Source organism: Talpa europaea, assembly GCF_964194135.1.
Source record: "Talpa europaea genome assembly, chromosome: 9".
NCBI lineage: Eukaryota > Metazoa > Chordata > Mammalia > Eulipotyphla > Talpidae > Talpa > Talpa europaea.
The window spans coordinates 60,207,636-60,229,229 of NC_140076.1; the positions used below are offsets into that span (position 1 = coordinate 60,207,636).

The window sequence follows — 21,594 nt, forward strand, 5'->3', positions numbered from 1 at the left end:
ATTCCAAAATTAAAGGCTAATGGAAAGCTTCGCCCATCTAGTGACCTCAAGAAATCCTTAAGTCACTAAAGAAATGGTCATCAAACCAGTTTGGTGATTGTCTAAAAAAAAAAACTCTGATTCTGTCTCTGATTCTGTCGCTTAAACATTTTGTAAAGCATACTCCCTCATGTAGTTTCCTTAGTATACTATAAAAACAGTGCTCTATATAAGTCAGTAAAGTATATTTATAGCTGAAATTTCTAATTTGGTTATTCAAAGAAGAAATTCGAAGAAAGGTCATATATGCTTCAAAAATTATGCAAAAATGAAAGCAAGTCTCAATTATTCCAAGAATCATCTTGTCTTACATAGCAAAGGTTTTTTTTGGCCTTAGTAGACTTACTACTAAATTAGGATTTTGTTAAAACATACCAAATGTATTATCAGTGATTCTAACACATAACCTCCAAGAAATAAATATCTCAGACTTAAAAGAAAGTAACTCTCCAAGAGATTAATTATAAAGTGGTAGATATATACACTTAATGTTTGCAATAGCTTCTCGCCTATGCAGTAAGTTGCTTCTTCTACAAAGCCTTCTGCAAACTGTTATATCATTGTTCATAGCCAGAGAGGATAAAAATATTCTTTTTTTTAAGACTCATTGATAGCTTCAAGCCTAGACTGTTATAATGCCATAATACCTCACTTAAATTGAAGTTGTAGTTTACCATGCCTGATTATTTAGAATTCAGAGTCTCACAAGTCAAGGAAAGCTTCAGAGCTACTAAAGTTAATGTCAAAATAGGCTGAGCCAAGGTGTTTAAACCATAGGAAAGTGTAGTTTTGCAGAAAACAAGAGAAGTTTTTCAAGGAGAAGGAGGTAATCACACAAGTTGAATGCTATTGAGAAAAGTATAATGAGGATAGAGAGGGTCCACTGGATTTGGCAATGGAAGTTTTTGGTGACCTTGAAAAACCAATCTCCAAGAGGGTGAGGCACAGAAGACAGGTTAGAATGGTTTACAGAATCAATGGTAAATGAAGAAGAAAAGAACATGAGGGTAGTCAATTCTTTCATGAAATTGGTCTGCAGAAAAAAAAGCAGAAACATAGGATACTAATTACAGGGAGAGAGAGAGAAGCAGGGCAGAACTTTCTGAAGATGAGAGATTGTGAAGTATGTTTGCCTACAATGGGAACGGCCCAGAAAACAATGACTCAGAGAGAGGATAACTGAGGGAGAGAAAGCCTTGAGATGATGAGAAGCCACACACTTATACATGCTGGTTCAGCCAGCATCTGAACCCAGAGGATCAAAGTTATTGTTTGTTTCACTGTACTACTCCACCAAGATACCTATTTCTGAAAAAAGTACTAATAACTTATCGACATTACTGATACAAACCAATCACAAGCTCTTTAATGATACTGAAAGTAGTTTTCTTCAGCTTAAATGACATGTTAAGTACTATTGTGACTGTTGTCTTTAAATTCAGATTTCCCTACACCTCCAGATCTTAGAGTAGGGAATGATTTCCCCAGGCATATCTGCCTGATTTAAGTTGTCAGCACAAATTTCTCTAGTACAGGATGAAAGCTGAGTACCAGTACCATATTTTGCAAGTCATCCACCACTAGCAAATTCATGCTCAAACTCATCTCTTCCAGATTCAGAGCTACGCCACACTCTCCAGCAGTTGCCTCACAGGCAAGAAAAGGATCTTTCTAGGACCATCTCAGCAGCACCTTGTGATGAGATGATGTCCAACCAAGATGCTAAATGAAGGTTGTGATTGGCTAGATCAGCCCCACAGCGAAAAGACCATTCTGTTCCTACGGGTATAAACACTTGCTGTGTGATATCAGGAGGTTTTTCAAGAGCCTGTATTCTTCTTAAATGTGTCCTAATGATAAAATCCATTAGGGTTCATTCTAATGTAATTTATTATGATGAACACACTCAACAATAAAAAAAAAAAAGGTAAACCAGCCAGACTATTTTGACATTTAATCTTTTTCAGTGAATAAAAATATTTTAAAATCATTTTTATGATTTTATGGAGAGAATAAAATGAAAGTTAATATAGCGCCTGAGGTTTATCCATCTTACTCTATATGCAACCATTTAAAATGAGTTAAAAGGACCCCCAAAAGAATTATTGCATCATTAAAAGTTCAGCTAATTTAAAAGGCTTGGATTCAAGTGATTTCTTCAATTTTTCAAAATTGGAGAATGGAATAAAAATTATATGGATTATTCAGGAGAAAAATGATGAGTTCTCTAATGTATTCCAAATGTTCATTTGTGTGAGAAAATTTACAACCGGAGACAGGAAAGATTAGACACAAGGAAAATGTCATATAAAAATAGGCTTCTTGGGACAACAATTAAGTGTCTTAATTTTTTAAGGGAATTTCTTCTTTCATGCTCAATGCAGATATCATGGTGTCTGGATTGAAATGAACAAACTGACTCATCCTTCATATACTTGCAAGGTTGGGGATCCCTTACCCATCTCATCTTACCCTAGTATCCCATCGCCCCATGTTTTCAGGGAAGGCTTGATTGTACTCAACATAACAATCACACACATTCACAGAGGACTTAGGAAAATTTATTCACAGAGAAGAATAAAGAGAAATTACTGAGAAAACCAAATTATTTTCTTTACATAAAAATAAATATAGTATAATGTTTTATTCATTCTGCCCAGATACCCAGCTGAAAAGAAAAAACTCAATCGTACATATGTTTGGTTTATATCTGCCCTGTTCAATATGGTAGGGACTAGCCACATGTGGCTACTTAAATTTAAATTAATTAAAATGGAATGAATTTAAAAATTCAGTTGCTCAGCACTGCTGCATTTCAAGTGCTCAACATCCATATTTGGCTAGTTGTGACAATATGGGACAGAGCAGATATAGAACATTTCTATCACTGCAGAAAGTTCATTGGACAGTTCTGGTCTATAAGCCGTTAAATAACTTTACTCTTTTGGTCCTGCTATAAAACAGTAGGTAAATTTTGCTTTCATAGCTTTTTAGCATGTTTAACTATTTTTTAAGTTATAAAAGCAAAACAAATGCACTATACAAATACAGAATTTACAGTATCAAGGGGGAAATGAGAACATTTTCTTTCCCACCTTCAACAAGCCAGGAATAACCCTGTGCTCAAGCTTGATAATTATCCTAATAGGGACTTTTTTCCACCTACAATATTGGCTTCACTGATGGGAAGTTAAGTGTTTATTAAAATATGTTCTCTTCTGTCAGAGAAGACATGATTGAAGGCTTGGTATTTAAGAGTTCTACCGACGAAATTTAATTTAGAAGGGATGCAAGGGTTGTGATGTGCCGTCTTTGGTATGTCTGCCTTGGGCATCTATCAGTCCAATGTTCCCTGGATACAAGCAGAGCAACCATCACTTTATTTAAAGTAAAATCTGAAAATGATTGGAACATTTCATGGGGGGGGAAAGAAATAGAATTTTAGGCCTCTTCAAATTGCTTGAACTGTGAAATCAAGTAATGAACACTAGAAAAGGTTCTGTCAGCTAGAATCTAAGCTTAGTGTAGTCAGCATTTTCTTGCCAAACCTTATTATGGCAAAGCATTTGATTTTTCATCTCTGCACTCTGTTCATCCCCACAAATAAACTACTTTGACCTCCACCTGTTACTTAGTGAAATCTGCCTGCCATCCTTCAATAACCTTTTCTTTGCCTTTGAGTCTCTGGGAAAGTGGGGAGATAGAGCTGTGCAATGGACTTCGCTGATACCACTTTATGACTATGAAATAGTTCCTAGCTGAAGCTAGAAACTACACAGCAAATGGAATTCTTTAAAATGGCAATGCCTGTGCATGCTGGAAGGGGGCAACACATTTCATCCTTTTAACACGACAATTTTCTCAAAGAGGGTCTCTCTTGAGCTCTTATTTAATGCAGAAAACCTGTGGCCATTTTCTTATAAGAAATCTTCTCTTTAAAAGAGGCATGCCTTCATTCTAGCTTCATGAGTCACCAGCTTCTTTCAAAGCTTAAAAATACTTCAACTACGTTCATTATTGTGATATTTTGTAAAATAAAAAAACCCCACTAACCTCAAATGCAGCTTTGTGGATGCAAAATAACCCCATATTACCAAACGCTACTAAAGCAATCAAACAAAAACAATAAAGAGGGAAATAGCTGTGTTTATGTAAATCATACAACTGCATGAGTCATTTTCTGAAGCACAATATCTGACAAAATAGGTTTTTAAACAATGACATATCAGAAAAGAATTCGTGTAAAGTTGCACTCCTGATTAATGCAACATTCAACAGAAGAGATGGTGTCTGTCTAATTACGTTGACTGCTTATCTGAGAGGGATTAGCAGGATGTTTCCCTCACTGTCATTCTTTGTGACAACGTAATGATAGATTCGTTTACTTATGAGAGCAATTATTAAAAACCGTGCTGTTTTCTCAACTGTCTTCATATCTTGGAAATATTTTATTAAAAATCACTTATCTGACACTAAGGGTAAATGCTTGGCAGCCTTGTTCATATCAATTAAGTAAATGAGTTAGTTCCATTCAGTTTCAGCCTTTGTTGAGTGTCTTATTCAAGTTTGGTGAAACTTGATCACCATAATGCTTTTATACTGGGAGTTAATGATTCACCCTTTTTTCCTCCTTGTCTTATTTGTCCCAATCCTAAAGTTTGGTTTTCACTTGAACTAAAAACTGCTCAAGGCCGACATTTTCTCTGGAGTCATGATTTAGCACTTCTCCTTCATATTCACACTTTTTTTTGGAACCCAACACAAAAATCCAATTTTATACAGATAACTCCCCACAGACCAATCAGAATGGGTTGCTTGAAATATATCATCGTTTACAGCTTTTTCTACTAGTGTAATTAACTTCATCTAGTACCTATTAGGGAAAGGTCTTCATGCAAGATAAAAACAAAGCAGCAAATCAAACTGGGCTCCAACAGTTGCCCCAAAACCGAAGGACTACTTCCATATGTTTAATTAGACAAAACTGGGTTCCTGCCTCCCCGCTCCCCCCTTCTACTTATCAAATCTCAATGACAATTGTCCTCAAATTCTGACCTTGAATGTGAAAAACAACCAAATTTGGGTCCTGAATGTAAGCTGGTTCAAGTTTATTTCCCTCGCTTTATTCACCTTAAAATAACTATCAAGTAGCCTAAGTGGCAGATAGTGACATTTATAACAAATTATACCTCTGCAAAAGTCTCCTAATGTGTGGCTAGGACATAAATTTATGTGACACAATATAATGATTTTGTGTTATACTTTTTTTTTTTTTACAACTAAAGGCATGTTAAAATTTCAATGCTGATGGACAAACTCATGAAAATATCAAGCAGATCAAAAGGAGAAAAATTAACGGTTAAGTCTTTTGAGGATAAGATTTCTTTTCTGAAGAAAAAAAAATCAGCCACTGTAAAAAAGAACCCTTAAAATTAGAAGCAGGTGTTATCACTATGAAGTGATAAATATCAAAGACTAACTGGCCCTGAAAAATGTTCTCTTGCATCTAGTACTACTTTTAATCCTTACACGTGTATTTAGAAATTAAAACAGGAAGTGCTGCTGAGGTAAGTCCCTACAGAGTGCTAAACATGAGGGATGACGCTCAGCCATTTTGATAAACTCTCTCTTCAGTCGGGTTCATGAAATGGCTGAAAGGCAGATGGCAAATTCTGACTGCCTTAAGTCATAAGTAATGGTGATATCGTGAATCGCAGTGAAGTGATTTCTGGTTGAGACAGCTAGCATGGCAGAACAATCTGGTATTACAGAGGACACTTCAGATTAGAAATGGGTATTGGGTTGCCATTCTTTGAATTTCTAATGACTGGAATGCATTTCCAATGATGCAAATGAAAACTTTAACTCTCATTATATACAAAGTGGAAAATCCCTAGAGATTAGAATGTTTCCTCCAAATGAGGGACAGTGAGATGTTTGGACCACACTAAAAGCCAGACAAGTTGAGTGAATACTGAACATTATATGTGTCTGTCAGGCTTTTCACCATGTGGGCTGGCACACAAACACTCCAAACAACCAAAGAACCGGAAACCAAAGTAACCCCACTTTAAAAAATCCAAACATTTTAGAGGGGCTTTTGATTGTTAAGAAGGGAGGTCACTATTACTTTACTCTGAAGAGGCAAGCTAATAATCTCTATTTCAATGGGTCTAGTTATTCTATCACAGTTTAATTTTTCATCAAGTTTAAGAAATGCTTTAAAATAAAAAGACTTTTTTTATTCTCCAAGATTCTTCTTAGTTGAGAGACATACTTTGTGATTTGGTGCTGGAAAGAAAACTCTTCCCTTTCAGTCCTTGGTGTATTGTTCAGGAATGCATCAGGAACAGTCCCTGATTTACTACGTTGGTGCGAGCATTTCTCGGAATCTTCTAGGATGTAATTCACCCATCATCTTCAAATGGGTGTCACGTCTTTGATTAATTGATGAGTTCATGATATATTTGAAATCCGTGGATGGAGAGACTGGATAAATAGACATTGTTGTAACCCTCTGCTGAGAGGAGAGGAACTGGGTTGTGCACAGCTGAGCTGCAAAGGCAGGGAAGCTCCTGACTCCTGAGATCAGCAAGAGCCAGGGGCTTTTCTCTTCCCTCTCCCTAACTTCCCTTAAAAACTCCTTATGGCAGAGCATCACAAAACTGCTTCATTAAAAACAGTGATGGCCAAAAAAAAAAAAAAAAAAAAAAAAAATGGACAGAACTTCATTCCCCAAAAATGACAGTGTTATTCCTTGATTATTCGACATTTAAATAGAATCATGCATGAAAAATACAGACACATGAGAAAGGGAAGGATGCCTGCAAATAGTTTTGATAGCTATCTACCACTATTTGACAAATTAAATAAAAAATATATGTACATATACACACATTTATAAGTAGATGTACACATAAATATAGAGCTGCATCTATTCAATCTATGTATTTATACATATATGCAGCTTGGAACAGCGTAAGGTCTTTAGTTTGTGCTCAATAAACATTAGCTCTCACTAATAAAACCCTTATATATTTAAATTTTCAGCAGCAGTCCAATGACAAACTACAAATAAAATTATCTTTTATTGTTAATTGAAATGTAGTTATACCCAAGTCTATGAAATATCTACATTACACTCATAGAACAGATGAACTAAGGACATTATTTAAAAAATCTTTTTTCTCTGTATATCAGGTGTTAAAATACCTTCTGCTTCAGTTCTATAAGTACAACATTATTTATAATAATTTATAATATTGAACAATACTTATTAGATAAATATTATTTAATTAGATAAATCTCACATAAATAAACTTTATTAGATATAGGAAAATCAATACCATAAGCCCCTAAGTCAGTCTGATCATCTATATATTTTGTTTTTCCTTTTCTAACTCTACTTTCTGGTTATTTTTCCCTTTGGTGAAATGATCTCAATTCTAATACTTTTGTTTCCTCTAGGTAAATATTTGCTTAGGTTCTGCTCCATTTCATTATCCACAAGCCAAAGCATTGTCTGTTTTAGGAAGGGAGGTTTGAGTCCATGGGTGCAGAAAGATCTGTCTTTGCTGGAGGAGGATGACACTGCCTTGTGAACTTCCTGAGCGCTTGCTTCCCAGTACATCAGTTTTCTACATGCTTTTTAGAGATGGAGGGAGATAATACTCTGATATCACAAAGGGAAGGAAACAGGGACCAGCATTAACTGATGCTCCTTTCATAATGGAATGGCTGAGACACCAGCTTTTTAAACAGTTGTGGTCTGAGTCAACATGATTTTTCGCATACTCTGTACTTTGTATTATAGCCACTAGATACTTGATTAACCAGTTACCCTTCCTGCCTTCCCTGGACAGTAAGTTCTTTGAGGACAAGATCGGTCTTGTTTATTGATTTCTTTCTTTCCTCCAGCATCTTGCATGATGCTTTGCATATAATAGACACAGACTTGGACATATATTTTCAACTTAATTTCATATTATGTTAAACTTTTATAGCACTTTAGAGTTTTTCCAAAGTATTTTTTAAAAGAATATGTAACATTTGTATAAAGCTTTATGAAACCATAAAGACATATATGTACAAAGACATATATGTAGAAATATTCTATGTATAGTGACACACACTGTAACTTGTACACAGGTAGAGCATAATAAATAGCAGTTCTTGTTTTTATTATCATCTCATTTGATATTTTTTAAGCTATGAGTTAGAAAGTCCAGGCTGTTTTATTGTCCACAGTTGTTCCATATAAGAAAATGAAAATTGAGAGGCAGTTTGCTAAAACTCCCAGGTCTGTTCATGGCAGAATGCGAGAATCATAGACTTTTGATTCCTAATTTGTACTTTTTCCTCTTAAAGATAATTCTATTTCTCCCTTATTTTCTCCACCCCCAATAACCCTGTGAAGATTGTTGTGGCTGGAATAAAATTTTCTTTAAAGTTCCTGCACACAGCAGGCTAAACAGGGCTACATGATGAGCCAGCACTTGCTACCTAAGCCATTGGGGCTGTGCTGGAGATGATCACAGGACAAGGGAGGAGGACTTCCCATATACACTAAGGTACAAGCTACCTCTTTTTCTTCCTTCTTTCTAGAATATTTACACTCTCATTTTCAAACATGAAATTAAAAATTTGGAGATTTGGGTAATTTATTTACTCAGACAAAACCAGCTGAAATGCAGCATCTGTTTTCTGGGACCTTCTGTATTCACAAAACTGTGCATCTGGGTTCCCTGATGCAAGTGGATCTACATTCATCCATTCAACAAATGTATGCAGCACTTTGCTTCCTAAGCATTTTGCCTCCTCAAAAAGGACACGCATGTGTGGCCTCTATCTATTTATCTGTCTGTCTGTCTGTCTATCTCTGTATCTACTTACTTACCTACCTGCCTACCTATCAGTCTCTCTCTCTGTCTACTCATTCACTCATTCATTCAATAAATAGTTATTAAATGGTACTAGGTTCTATAACAGGCTTCGGGAATATAACAATAATATTTCTTAACATCCTAAATCATATACATGCATATGACAAACACATATGACATACACATTTGCAGTGTGTGCATGTATGAGAGAATACTTCTTCTCTTTTAACATGTAACCTGTGAGACTCCAAATACAATAGGTTGTTTTAGGTCCTTTTGTTGACATTAAAAAATAGCCTTGATAAAGAAGATAAGGATATTTGTGAAGGATGGCTAGAGCGCTTATGTTGATACACAGCTTCCCTGTCCTAGCTCCTTATTGGGGTGAAGAGTGTCTTATCGAGGAGGATCACTACTGTACAGGCCCCTTGGTACTGACCAGAGCCCCCTGGTGCACTGATCTCTAATGAGCAGGTGCCAATACTAAAGAGATAATGGAAAAGAATGTTGTCACAGGATGATGCTTTCCTACTGTTCCATAAATGCAGAAGAAAAGCCAGGACATTGATCCTACAGCAGTGTTCTGTAACAGTGACTATTCCTATTACAGCAGGAGATTGGGGGAGATTTAATCATCTCCACTAATATATGCTAGCGCAGCAGAGTGTCCATAATCAATGCACTATTGTTACCAGTCTGCTGCCTTTTTATTGGCATTGATAATGGGCTTCCTCCTATGTGTCTCAGCTACAAGTTTAAGTTGGTAAACTTCCCCAGCCCTTGCAATTGATGAATGCTTACTGACAGTCAAATTAGGACCAGAAGAGGTGGAAATCCAAATGAACCTAGTATGCAGTATTTAAAATCACAATAAACTGAGATAACTCCAAAAATCCAACTGTTCTCTTAGAAATTGTGACCCTGAACTCTTGTTCTAAATGACCTGGGTTGCTGGTCAACCAAGTGTTTACAAAATAGTGTACAAATGCCTGTAAAATATGTTTCTTGACTTAATAATTGTGAAAAAAGAAAACAGTCAACCTGTTTATAGTGCTTAATTACAGTGCTTAATTTTGACCTTCAAAAATGAGGATTACATAGGCAAAACACTCCATGACATAAACTTCAGAAACATCTTTGACGCTACTTCTCCAGAAGCAAGGAAAACAAAGGAGAAGATAAACAACTGGAACTACATCAAATTAAAAAAGCTTCTGTACACAAGAGACAATAATCAAAATGAAGAGACATCCTACTGGATGGGAAAAAATGTTTGCACACCATTGGATGGATAAGGGACTGATAACAAATATCTACAAAGAGTTTACATAACTCAACAAAAACAAACAACCCAATCAAAAAAAAAATTGGCAAAAAAACTAAAAAGACACTTCTTCAAAGATGAAATGCAAATGGGCAACAGGCAAATGAAAAAATGTTCATCACTAATTATCAGGGAAATGCAAATCAAAACTGCAATGAGATATCACTTCACTCCAATGAGAATGGCCCACATTAAAAAAAAAAAACAAAAAAACAGAAACAACAAATGCTGGCGAGGATATGGAGATAAAAGAAACCTCTTACACAGCAGGTGGGAGTAAAAAGTGGTCCAGTCACTGTGGAATGCTGTGTGGAGGTTCCTCAGAATGTTAAAAATGGATCTACCATACGATCCAGCAATTCCATTCCTAGAAATCTACCAAAAGACACAAAAACACTAATTCAAAAGGAAACCTGCACTCCTGTCTTTATTGCAGCAGTATTTATAATAGCCAAGATATATGGAAATAATCCAAATGCCCCCATACAGGCAAATGGATCAAGAAGCTATGGTATATATACACAATGGAATATTACTCAGATCAAAAAAAGACAAAATCATGCCTTTTGCAGCAACATGGGTGGAGCTGGGCAGAATTATGTTAAGTGAAATAAGTCAGAAGGAAAAGATAAATATCAGATGGTCTCACTTATATGTGGAATATAGAAAAACCAAACAGAAGGTCAAAAAAAAAGTCAAAACTATCAAGCTGACCACAGAACTGAGGTATAAAGCAAGGAGGGAGGGTGGCAGGGGGAAATAAAAAAAAGTAGAGGGAAGAACACAAGGGAATATGCTGATGGTTCACAGACGATGTGGTAGGAGTACTATGGGAACTACAACAATGTAAGAAAAAAATTAATTTAAAAAGTTTTTAAAAAATGAGGACTTAATCTTTGAGAAGAACTTTATCTCTGAAAGTGCTAAAGAAAATAACTTCCACTAAACTTACTATTTATCAAATTTGACTTAAAAACTTTTCACTGAACTGTTTATAACTTCCAACATTTTGCCTAATATAACTGCATTTGTTAATAAGGTTTTATAATCACAATAGAATAGAAAGCATTTCAATTCTAAAACTCTGAATGTTTTTGCTAGAATTCTGAATTTTTTCTACAGGAGAAATTTCAAGCAGCCTTTTACTCATGTTTTCAAACACAGCACTAAATTTCACTCTGTTCCTATAATTTCAAGTCCTAAATATTATCTTGACTTCTGTTGAAACTGGCTGATATGTGTGTGCTCAATGCAGGTATGGTCTCAAATGCAGGAAATGGTACAACTCAGTAATTCCTAAAGCCAATGGATGCTTGAATGAGTCTTTAATTTGGGGGGACACAGAGAACCTCTAAAGGTTCAGAGGATTCCACAAAGCTACATTGCAACCCAGGAAGAAAAGTATGTGAAAAACACTTAGATTTATATATATTAATGATTGAAAAGTTAAGAGCTTCAAGTCTCACTTTCATGTATATGAATGCTTCTTCTAGGTTCCAGCTAAAACCCAGTTTTATTGCCACCTTTTGAGGAAAGTGCTGCTAATTCTCCAGCCAGATTGAACATGTTTGACTCCTGCTATATTTAAACCCTGTCTGCTTTCAATCATCATCAGTTGGGTGAAGTCTATCTCCCTCAATAATCCTATTGATGTTTCACATGACTGAAGAACATTAAATTTTGTGAAGAACTTTGGTGTCCATTACCTCATTTGATTGTCATAACTTTGTGACAGAAACAAGAGCTCCCATTATACAGACAGTAACTGATACCTAAGGAAATTTGGAGCACTCATTGTACCTACTGTATTGCACACAGTTAGCACTTAAAGATTCAACAGCTTGGCTTGACTTGAATTACAGTGATTAGATAATTAGCTATTCTTCATGAAGCACACTTACATGGAAGAAGATGAGAAAGATATAGGAATTTTCTTTTGTGTAGTGAAGTAGCTAAACATTTCATGAACAAGTGTGTGAGGTTACTCTCTTCCTGATCTGTCTGAAAATAGGTTAGATTTCTATCTACCTAGATGTGAGTATTACTACTTAAAGTATAAACACTGAGGAACATAGTGGTGAAAGGTCACCTCCATGCAAGAATTGGATGGTAAAAGCCCATATAAAGTAATAGTCAAAGGGGTGCTATATCAACGCTTTGTAATCCCTAACATATATACCCATCACCTGGAGAGCTTGTTAAAATTCAGTGGTTTGGGGTGGGGCCTGAGACTATGCATTCCTAATAAGCTCACAGGGGATGCCAGGTAGCTGGTCCCCTGACTACACTTTGAGTAGCAAGATTAGATCTCATATACTACAGACCTCATAATACCTCATCTGGGTGCTCATTACATTTATATAAGAGAAAATTTGAAACGGGAACCTGAAAATTTTCAGACATAAATCACATAAGTTACATAAAATGATTTAGAAAAGATTCACTATGAGGATTCTTATTATAGAGCTTGTTATAATAAATTATTTTTTAAATTACCTTAAAAAACAATAATTAGCTTTTCTTTTTTTTTTTTAATAGAGGCATGTTTTATTTATTTATTTGTTTGTTTTTTGTTTATACATGCACTGGGTACAGTCAGAAGCGCGGGGAGGGTGAGAGAATTCACCAGAGCCAGAGTGGGGAGCAGAGCAGGCAGAAGGACCGAAGTACACTGCTGAGGGGAGCAGCGGGCGGCAGGAGAGGTCTGCGCGCCATGTGGGACCCTCCTCCGGTGGCCAGGGAGCAGCTGGGGATCGAACCAGCACCACAGAGACCGTGGACAGCTTCGCAACCCAGTGCTCAACCGCTGCGCCACCGGGGAGGCCCAATAATTACCTTTTCTTAAAGGTTTGAGTCACGTAAAGGAGCAAGAGATAATAAAGTTTGCTATGGCACTTACTAGTCAATGGGACCTGTGGGTGGACCATAGCAATCATTTTGTTTACTTCCTTTTTTAAAAAAAGATTTATTTATTTATTTATACAAGAACTGGGGTACAGGCCAGAGGCACAGGAGGGACAGAGCAGGGAGCAAAACAGGCAGATGGACAGAAAACACTGCTGAAGGGAGTAGCAGGCGAGACAGGAGAGGTCTGCCACGCCATGTGGATATCTCCCTGGCTGGCCAGGAATCTAACCCGGGCTGCAGAGGGTGCGGATAGCTTCACAGCGCTGCGCTCAATCCACTGCACCACCAGGGAGGTGCCTGTTTTGTTTACTTCTTATTAAAAACTGGATTTGACTGAATAATAGACTATAGATTGAGAATATAGCAAGCATCATTCTGAGGGGATTGCTGGTGGCAAATTCTGCTCTCTGGTTTATTCGAAGTGTTGCTAATTCTCTGCTTTACAGGCTTCATTCATTTATCCAATCTATCAGTATTTCTTTACTGAGTATTCAGTATGTGCTCGGCAATGTTGCAGATAATGAGGGCATAGCAGAGGAAAAGACAGCCACTGCTCATGGAGTGTATATTTTAGAAGGCAGGCAATAACAGCAGGTAGTGGTATGAAGAAAGGAAAGCAGAACTATAGATTATAGGATGATGGATGAGAACAGTTATCTTATTGGAACAAAGATCTGAATGTTGAGGATTATTTGGTTTTATGAACCAAACTGATAGATATTTCACACTTTATTAACAACAGTTATTATTAACAGTTTCCTTCTATTTTGTATCCCATGTAAACTTAGTAGCCACATCCCTTCCCTGAATTAGGTTGTGTAATAAGGGGTTAGGATAAGGTACATGAGAGATTTTTCAGGTCCGTTCTGATTATTTTTTTATTATGATTTTTTAATTTCAATACATGCCCAGGATATCAGATCTTAAAATACAAGCATAATATTTATGATGAAAGAGGCCAGTGGGTATATGAAAACTCATATCCTGAAATCAGATTTAGGTTGAAATTTTAATCTACAGACTTACTATCTATGTGGCCCTGGGCAAGTCCCTTAACTTTTTAAAATTCTCAGTTTCCATCTGTACAAAGGCAGGGACATGCTATCTTGCATATTTTAGAGAAAAGTAATTTTAAAAAATAGGTACACAGTAGGTACTCAAACAATCGTTGCTGTACTTTTTTCATATATATGAAACACCACTCACAGTATTTGACCCAATGTAGGCTCCTGCCAGTTGGTCCTCCCACCCCCCCCCACATTCTTTTTTCCTGCATTATCAGTTGCTGTGCAATTTTTCATTTGTACAGATAAACATGAGTTGATGGTATGTACATTTTTGCTTGATAGAATTTCATAGGACTCATTTCATCAGTGCATGATTAGCTTCAAAGCTTCAAATCTAACCCAGTTTTGAGATAACTGGGAAACGAAACTAAGTGGAGGAACAAATGCAGCATTGTAAGAGAAGCAAAAGTCAGCTTGAGGTTGTCTGATGTTTTTAAACTAACATCATCTTTAATCTCCTATGCCCTTCTTCCCAGATAATAAGAGCTGTGCACTAAAAGTGCTGAGATAAACTAATGGGGAACAGGATACTACAAAAGACATTTGAAAGAGCCCATGTAATTTACTGCATGTCTGGTTTGTTTTACTTTCCAAAGCCTTCCTGTTGCTCAAAGAAATTTGTCTCCTCTGGCAACCTTCAGCCCTCTTTTGGCTGGGGAGTCCTGAAAAAGCATTTGAGGGCAGGTAGACAGATGTAAAGCTCTCGCAGTGAGGAGTTAGCACAGGCCTTGCTTCCTGAGGCATAAACAAAAGTATCTTTTAGGACTTGTTAGAGAGAACTGTCCCAAATGTAGGCAACCGACATGCTGCTGGTGCATTCAGATACCCCGAACTTCCAACATGTTCTGAAGGTAATTTACATGAGTGAACTACTAAAAGCCTCCCACTCAATGAACTGTACCCCTGGGGAAAAGCAATGCAGGCCTGGATCAGTGTGGGAACAACATAAGGTGTTCTCTGTGCCAAAAAGGGGATTGGGCTAGATGGAAAATCCCCAAAAAGGGCCATCTGGCAGCATAAATTATCCATTTTAAATGGCTGGTGTGAGTTAATGACACCAAAGTCACCACGAACATGTACAACATCCTTCAGTTGAGTTTTAATGTCCCCTCAGGCCCTCTTTCAATTATGACTTTCTATGTCAAATATGGCCAAAAGTAAATTTACCCACCCCCATGTACACATACCATGAAACTGCATTTTTCTTTAATGAAATCGGGATAGAGAATGGAGAATTGGTCAGAAATATACTTGTGGGGCTTTCTCTATGAAATTATATACATGTATATATAATTAAAATAGATATATTTGGAATATATATAGATAGATATCTCCAAAAAGTATTCCGTCATTAAACTTTAGCAATTTAAAGACTGCAAAGGATGTAAGTATTCAGATGTTAAAACTTAAGTTCATTTGAATCATAAGGTGCAGATAAGAATAGGAATTACTCTGAATAAAAATCATTAGATCAAAGCATTCTAAATTCAACCCCAACCTAATGTCCCCAAATATACACAAAAGAAATTTAGTCAAGGACCCATGGAACAGATACATGATGGAGAAGCCCCATGGACATCAACACAATGAGGCAGCTTCAATATATGCAAAAAGGTACCGGTATAATACTCAAGCATAAATATACCAAACCTGTATCTTTTGATTCTCACTTTCACTGAAGCAGGTAAACTGGCTCAGACTCTACAGTATAAGCTTTTAAAGGGTTCAAAGAAGTTTTTGCCTCTTTTAATTTTTTAATAGCACATAAAGTTTTCATTGGCACTATCCTGAGGTCGTGCTGATGATGCAGTTAACAGCAATGCGTAGTCAGCACTTTCATTTAAGCCTGGGTTTATTTCTTATCCACTTTAGGCAAACTGGCAGGAATTTAAGTGTGGAGTGAAACTGATGTGTGACCTTTATAGAAGACCCCACCACACCTTGAGTGCTATGTTGGTAATAATCAGAAATAGGTGGCACTAGAGGCTAATATTCCCACGCTTCCACTTCCAAAATCACTCAAAATGATCTTCTGATATGTCTGTTTCCCGTTCCCAATTATAAACTCTTTGAAAGTAGGTGCTAGAGCCTTCTCATTCATTCTTGAGTTCCCAGAACCAGGTATAGTTGTCTCATCAGAGGCGTTCCCAATGAAGATGGTTGATGAGTGAATGAACAAATGAATGAATTCAGTGAGAGGAAGATTAGTTAGCAAAGTGAAGACTTTCCATTTTAGCCCTGGGAGCAAGATAAGGTCTGAGATTTTGTTTTGCTTTGAATTTAATTACCATACAGAAAAACTGCCTGGAGGTAGCAAGAGAGAGTTAATCACACATGTAGAGATTCCTGTAATCAGGATACAGAAAAGTCCCTTCATCCCATCCCCCCCTCAACCTCCCTCAGGCTATTCCTTAAGGGTCACACCCCCTGCAGTTAGTGTTTTGATAAATTAAGAGAAGAGAATGGAGTTAAGATTTGAAGATGAAGGAAGAGGCTATTTCAGAGATTTTCTTGGTGCTTGTCTCTTCTTGTAGGGAATTAACCTCAGGCATTGGTTAGGTAGAAAAATTTTTTCCATACTTACTCTGTGCTGGGTATAATTCTTAGACGGTTATGTATGCTACATCATTTACTTCTCAAGAGCACTGAAAAAGCTGAATTATTGGCAGACTACTAAAATCCGGGACACTTGGGCTCAGAGAGATTTGTAATTTGCCACAGATCACACAGCCAGCAGGAGTCAGGGCCAAGACTACAGTCTATCTGGTTGATTCCACAGTTCCTACTCTGTCCTCTATGTCCATCTGACTTTGCATATTGAGGAAAGTCCTGGAGAAGACTCCCCTTGTACACATGAAGCTTAGACATGAGAAAGGTTTCAAGATTCAGGAGCCAAAACTAGCCTGCCCCACGAGGTTGGACCAGCAAGCATCAACTGTTTAGTTTACTAAAGACGGAGGTAAAGAGAGCTGTTCCATTTAAACAGAAAAGCAATCATGATATCCAGTAATAGGAAAAAATATTTAAAGTATCCTTATGAAAATCCAAGTATAGACAGTGATACAGGTGGCCATTCTCCTTTCTAAGGCTATAAACCTAGTTGAAAAAGTTGATCGATTTTTTTTTTTATGATTAAAAGATAAGTTTTTAAAAAGCGATCCAGGGCCTCCCTGGTGGCGCAATGGGTTAAGACACAGCATTATGAAGCTACTGCAGCCACTGCAGCATGAGTTCAATTCCCGGCCAGGGAGCTAACCCACATGGCACAGCAGCCCTCTCCTGCCTTGCCTGCTACTCCTCAGCCGCATATTTCAGTAGATTTGCCTGTTCTGGGCCTCCCCGGTGGTGCAAAGAGGTTGAGCACTGGGTTGCGAAGCTGCCCGCAGCTTCTGCAGTGCCGCTTTGATCCCCGGCTGCCAGGCAAGGGTCCCACATGGCGCGCAGCCCTCTCCTGCCGCCCGCTGCTCCCCCCAGCAATGTATTTCGTCAATCTGCCTGTTCTGCACTTCGCTCTGGCTCTGGTGAATTATCTCACCCTCCCGCGCTTCTGACTGTACCCAGTGCTTGTATAAATAAATAAATCAATCTTTAAAAAAAAAAAAAAAGATTTGCCTATTCTGCTCCCCACTCTGTCTCTGGTGAATCATCTCACCCCCCCATCTCTGGCCTGTACCCCAGCTCTTATATGCATAAATAAATCAATCTCTGGAAAAAAATAATAAAAATAAAAAATAAAAAGTGATCCTAAAAAAACAGTGAGTACAAAAACAAAAGCAAAGGCAAAGAGAATGCTGGATTGCAGTGTAGGTAAAAACCTGTGAGAGTGTAAAATCAGACACCATCCTTACAGTCTTTCATGTCAGTGGGATGGCTGTTCTCTGCAGTCAGAATCAGATAAACATTCACATTGAAAAAAATCAACTGCGTTAAGTACCCATTCTTCGCTCTTAGGCCGGGCCTGGTCCCAAGCAAGTGGACCAACGGTAGCCAGTGCCCACTCACCCGCCCCGCTTACCTGGCTCCACTTCATGCCAGCCGCTCGACTGGCTGCCACTGCCCGGGGAGCGCCCTTGGCCTGTGTAAAATGGCTCTTCACCAGGACTGTCCATTTCATCCTCCACAGACTTGAGGCGCTTTGTGGAGCTGAAATAACAAACGCGTACATGTTTAAAGGCAATCCAAACCACCTTTCTCTTGGACGTTGCATCTCTGGTTGAAAGAAAGCCAAGGGAGGAAGCAATTGAGTAACTCAGTGTAGTTCTAGGGCTCATTTTAGGCTCCCATTCAGTTGAGTGAGTCACTGGATGTAAAACAAAGTCTGGGGTCTGTGCTGTTCCAAGTGTCTGATTTTTATTGTCACTCACGTTGCTGCTGCTGCCACATCCTGTTCCTTTTTCCTTTGAGGAACTGGTGGCTGGCTTCGGCTTCTGTCTCCACCTGCAAGTCATGGTAAGCCCTTATTCTGTGTCTCCTCAGGGAGTAGCCAGGCACAGACATCCACAATGCCCCTAAATACCAACTGCATCCTCCTGGCACCCCGGAAGGATAAAAACCAGCGTATGGGACCCTTCACGAAAAGCTTAGATTGCTTTGTTTTGTCATGTTTTCTCATCTTCCATTTGGATTGTTCATTCAAAAAATATTTACTGCACAGTTACAACAGTACAGGTAGTGATCTAGATGCTAGAGATAAAACTGAACAAAGGAGAGATACATCAGAGGAGCAAATGCACTTTCCTGTGAAAATAGTGACATGGAAAAAACAGTGATTCAATGACTACCCTTCCACAAAGAGGTTACCAATATGAACTTTTGTCCCATTGAGGTAGGGCTTTTTGGGGGGGGTGTAGTGGTATGGTTGGGAAATTTCCAGACTGTACCCCATTTCCCTCAGTTGAAGGACTGAGTTATTCTCTCATTTTGAGGCTTCACAAGTGAAAAGGCAGTGTCTTAATAGGTTATGTCACTATCTTACTACCATAATGATGAGATCGTGAGAGTGCTGGTTGGAAAGTCTCTTCCTCAGGAGTGTTGGTATACAGTATTTTTAATATGTATTCATTCATCAAACACTTTCAGGCACTATGCTAAATGCTGGGATACAGAAATGAATCAGACATGGTGCCAGTCTCTATGGGTTTCACAGTCTAGTGGCTAGAGACAGAGGAAAAAAAAATTGTACAGAAGAAAAATGTAGGCATTAGGATGGAACTACATATAGGACAACCTGGAAAAGGGAATCAACATATATGCTGGAGGCTGAAAAGGCTTCCCAGAAGAGATGGTTCCTTAGCTGTCTGGAAGAGTAGTGTCAAGGATATAAGGTGAAAGGGAGGAAAAAAAGAAGCGGGGGAGGGGAGAGGAGGAAGGGGCAAAGGTAGGCTGTTGGTCAGTGGATGCACCACTCAGGACCCACTGTAGATTAAACACTTAATTCAAAAAGGGCACCTGCACCCCTATGTTTATTGCAGCACTATTTACAATAGCTAAGCTTTGGAAGCAACCCAAATGCCCAAAAATAGATGACTGGATCAAGAAGATGTGGTACATATACACCATGGAATATTACTCAGCAATCAAAAAGATAAACTTTTGCAATTTGCAGCAACATGGATGGAGTTGGAAGGCATCATGCTCAGGGAAATAAACCAGAAAGAAAAAGATGGTCTCACTCATAGCAGGAATCTAGAAAACTTAAATAAGGGACCAGGAAAAAGATTAATTATAATAAAGAAAAAATCAAAATCAACAAGCAACTATAAACCAGAGACACACTATGGGGAGGGAGGAGGGATTAGGGTCAAAATAAGGGGGGTGGGAATTGTATGGGGAATATAACCAAGATGAAAATGCATACATTGTGCAAAAATGAAAAATGATGTAAAAATATATAAAATAAAATAAAATAAAGTAAAATAAAATAAGGTAAAATAAAAACATGTCGGGGCCTCCCCGATGGCGCAGCGGTTGAGCGCTGGGTTTCGAAGCTGCACGCAGCCTCTGCAGCGCCGGTTCGATCCCAGCCACTGGGTGAGGGTCCCACAAGGTGCACAGACCTCTCCTGCCGCCCACTGCTCCCCTCAGCAGTGTACTTCGTCAGTCTGCCTGCTCTGCTCTCCACTCTGATTCTGGTGAATTCTCTCGCCCTTTGCGCTTGACTGTACCCAGTGCTTGTATAAATAAACAAATAAACAAATAAACAAACAAACAAACAAATAAATAAATAACATGTCTTTATCAATTGGCATAGTGTCACTGTCTCAAGTCCCACAAGCTTCCCCCCATCTTGCCACCCTATCTTTGCTCCAGGACACCCTCATAATCCAAAAACTAAAGGGTTAACGTCTGGCACATGAGGGGCGTTATAGGACTTGGCCGAGCCCTACAGCAGAGAGGCTTCTGTTCTAATTGCCATATTGATGTCACACAGGTTACTGGGCATTTTAAACATCACTCCCAGGAGGGAGGTGAGCAGCAACATCATGAGTCCACAGTGACACATGCAGAGAATGGCCAGATGTTTGGTGTGGTTGAAGTTGACTGAGGGACCTAGTGAAAGACGGGGGTGGCCAAGATCTTGCAAGTCTGGACTGTCCGCCAGGCAACGAGATTCCCCGGAAAAGGCTAACAGGGAGTGATATCATATCATGTTCTAGAAAGGTCATCCTGACAGATGTGCAGATGATGAATTTAGAAAAGCGAAGGGAAAAGAAGAGATTGGAACCTAGAGCCAGGGAGACAGCTAAGGCTACTGCAGGATCTGAATTTTAAAATGTGGAGGCTCCAATTCAGGCAAGAAATTTTAATTCTAAAGTTGACACCTTTGAGCCTATAAATTCTGTTCTCATTAAAGCCAGGCCACAAGAAGGCAACATAACAGTATCATGTTCACTTAATATCGAAAGGAAATGCCTTTAATAGTTTAATGTTCTCTGCTTGGCATTCTTTGATTTTAGATGAAAAATAGCCAACTGAAGAATTTTTCTAAATTTTATATAAAATTTAGTCAAAGTCCTTTATAAAAGGATATACACTTAAAAATCCTTTCAATATATAAAACCAGAAAAAAAGTGGTCTCTGAATGAATTTACAATCCTTTTTTTTAGAATGTGCAGATTATATAGCCAAGTGCTTCCCCTTCTTGCCTTGGCAGCCAGGAAACTTAAGGCTAAATATAAGGCATGATTCCTGGTTCAGATTCTTGATATAACAGTATCTCCTGTCTTTCCATTTGATTTCTGTCCTCTTTGTATATTTAATATTAGCTGCTATATTTTAGAATTGAAAGACTAATTTGGAAACTGGACGTATACAAGTTGGAAAAAAAGTATCCCCCTTATGGTTTCTGGCAAATACAACTCAAGACCTGTATGTC

General features: G+C 38.1%; 1 protein-coding gene across 1 annotated transcript in view; it reads right to left on the minus strand.

Moving 5' to 3' along the window:
- The window catches only part of NFIA (nuclear factor I A), a gene marked incomplete at both ends in the record, with an annotated part of 324,239 nt that overhangs the window by 47,668 nt on the left and 254,977 nt on the right, over positions 1 to 21,594 (minus strand). The window contains 1 exon segment of the mRNA XM_084243810.1: positions 18,235 to 18,362. Coding sequence (XP_084099936.1) covers positions 18,235 to 18,362 — 128 coding nt within the window.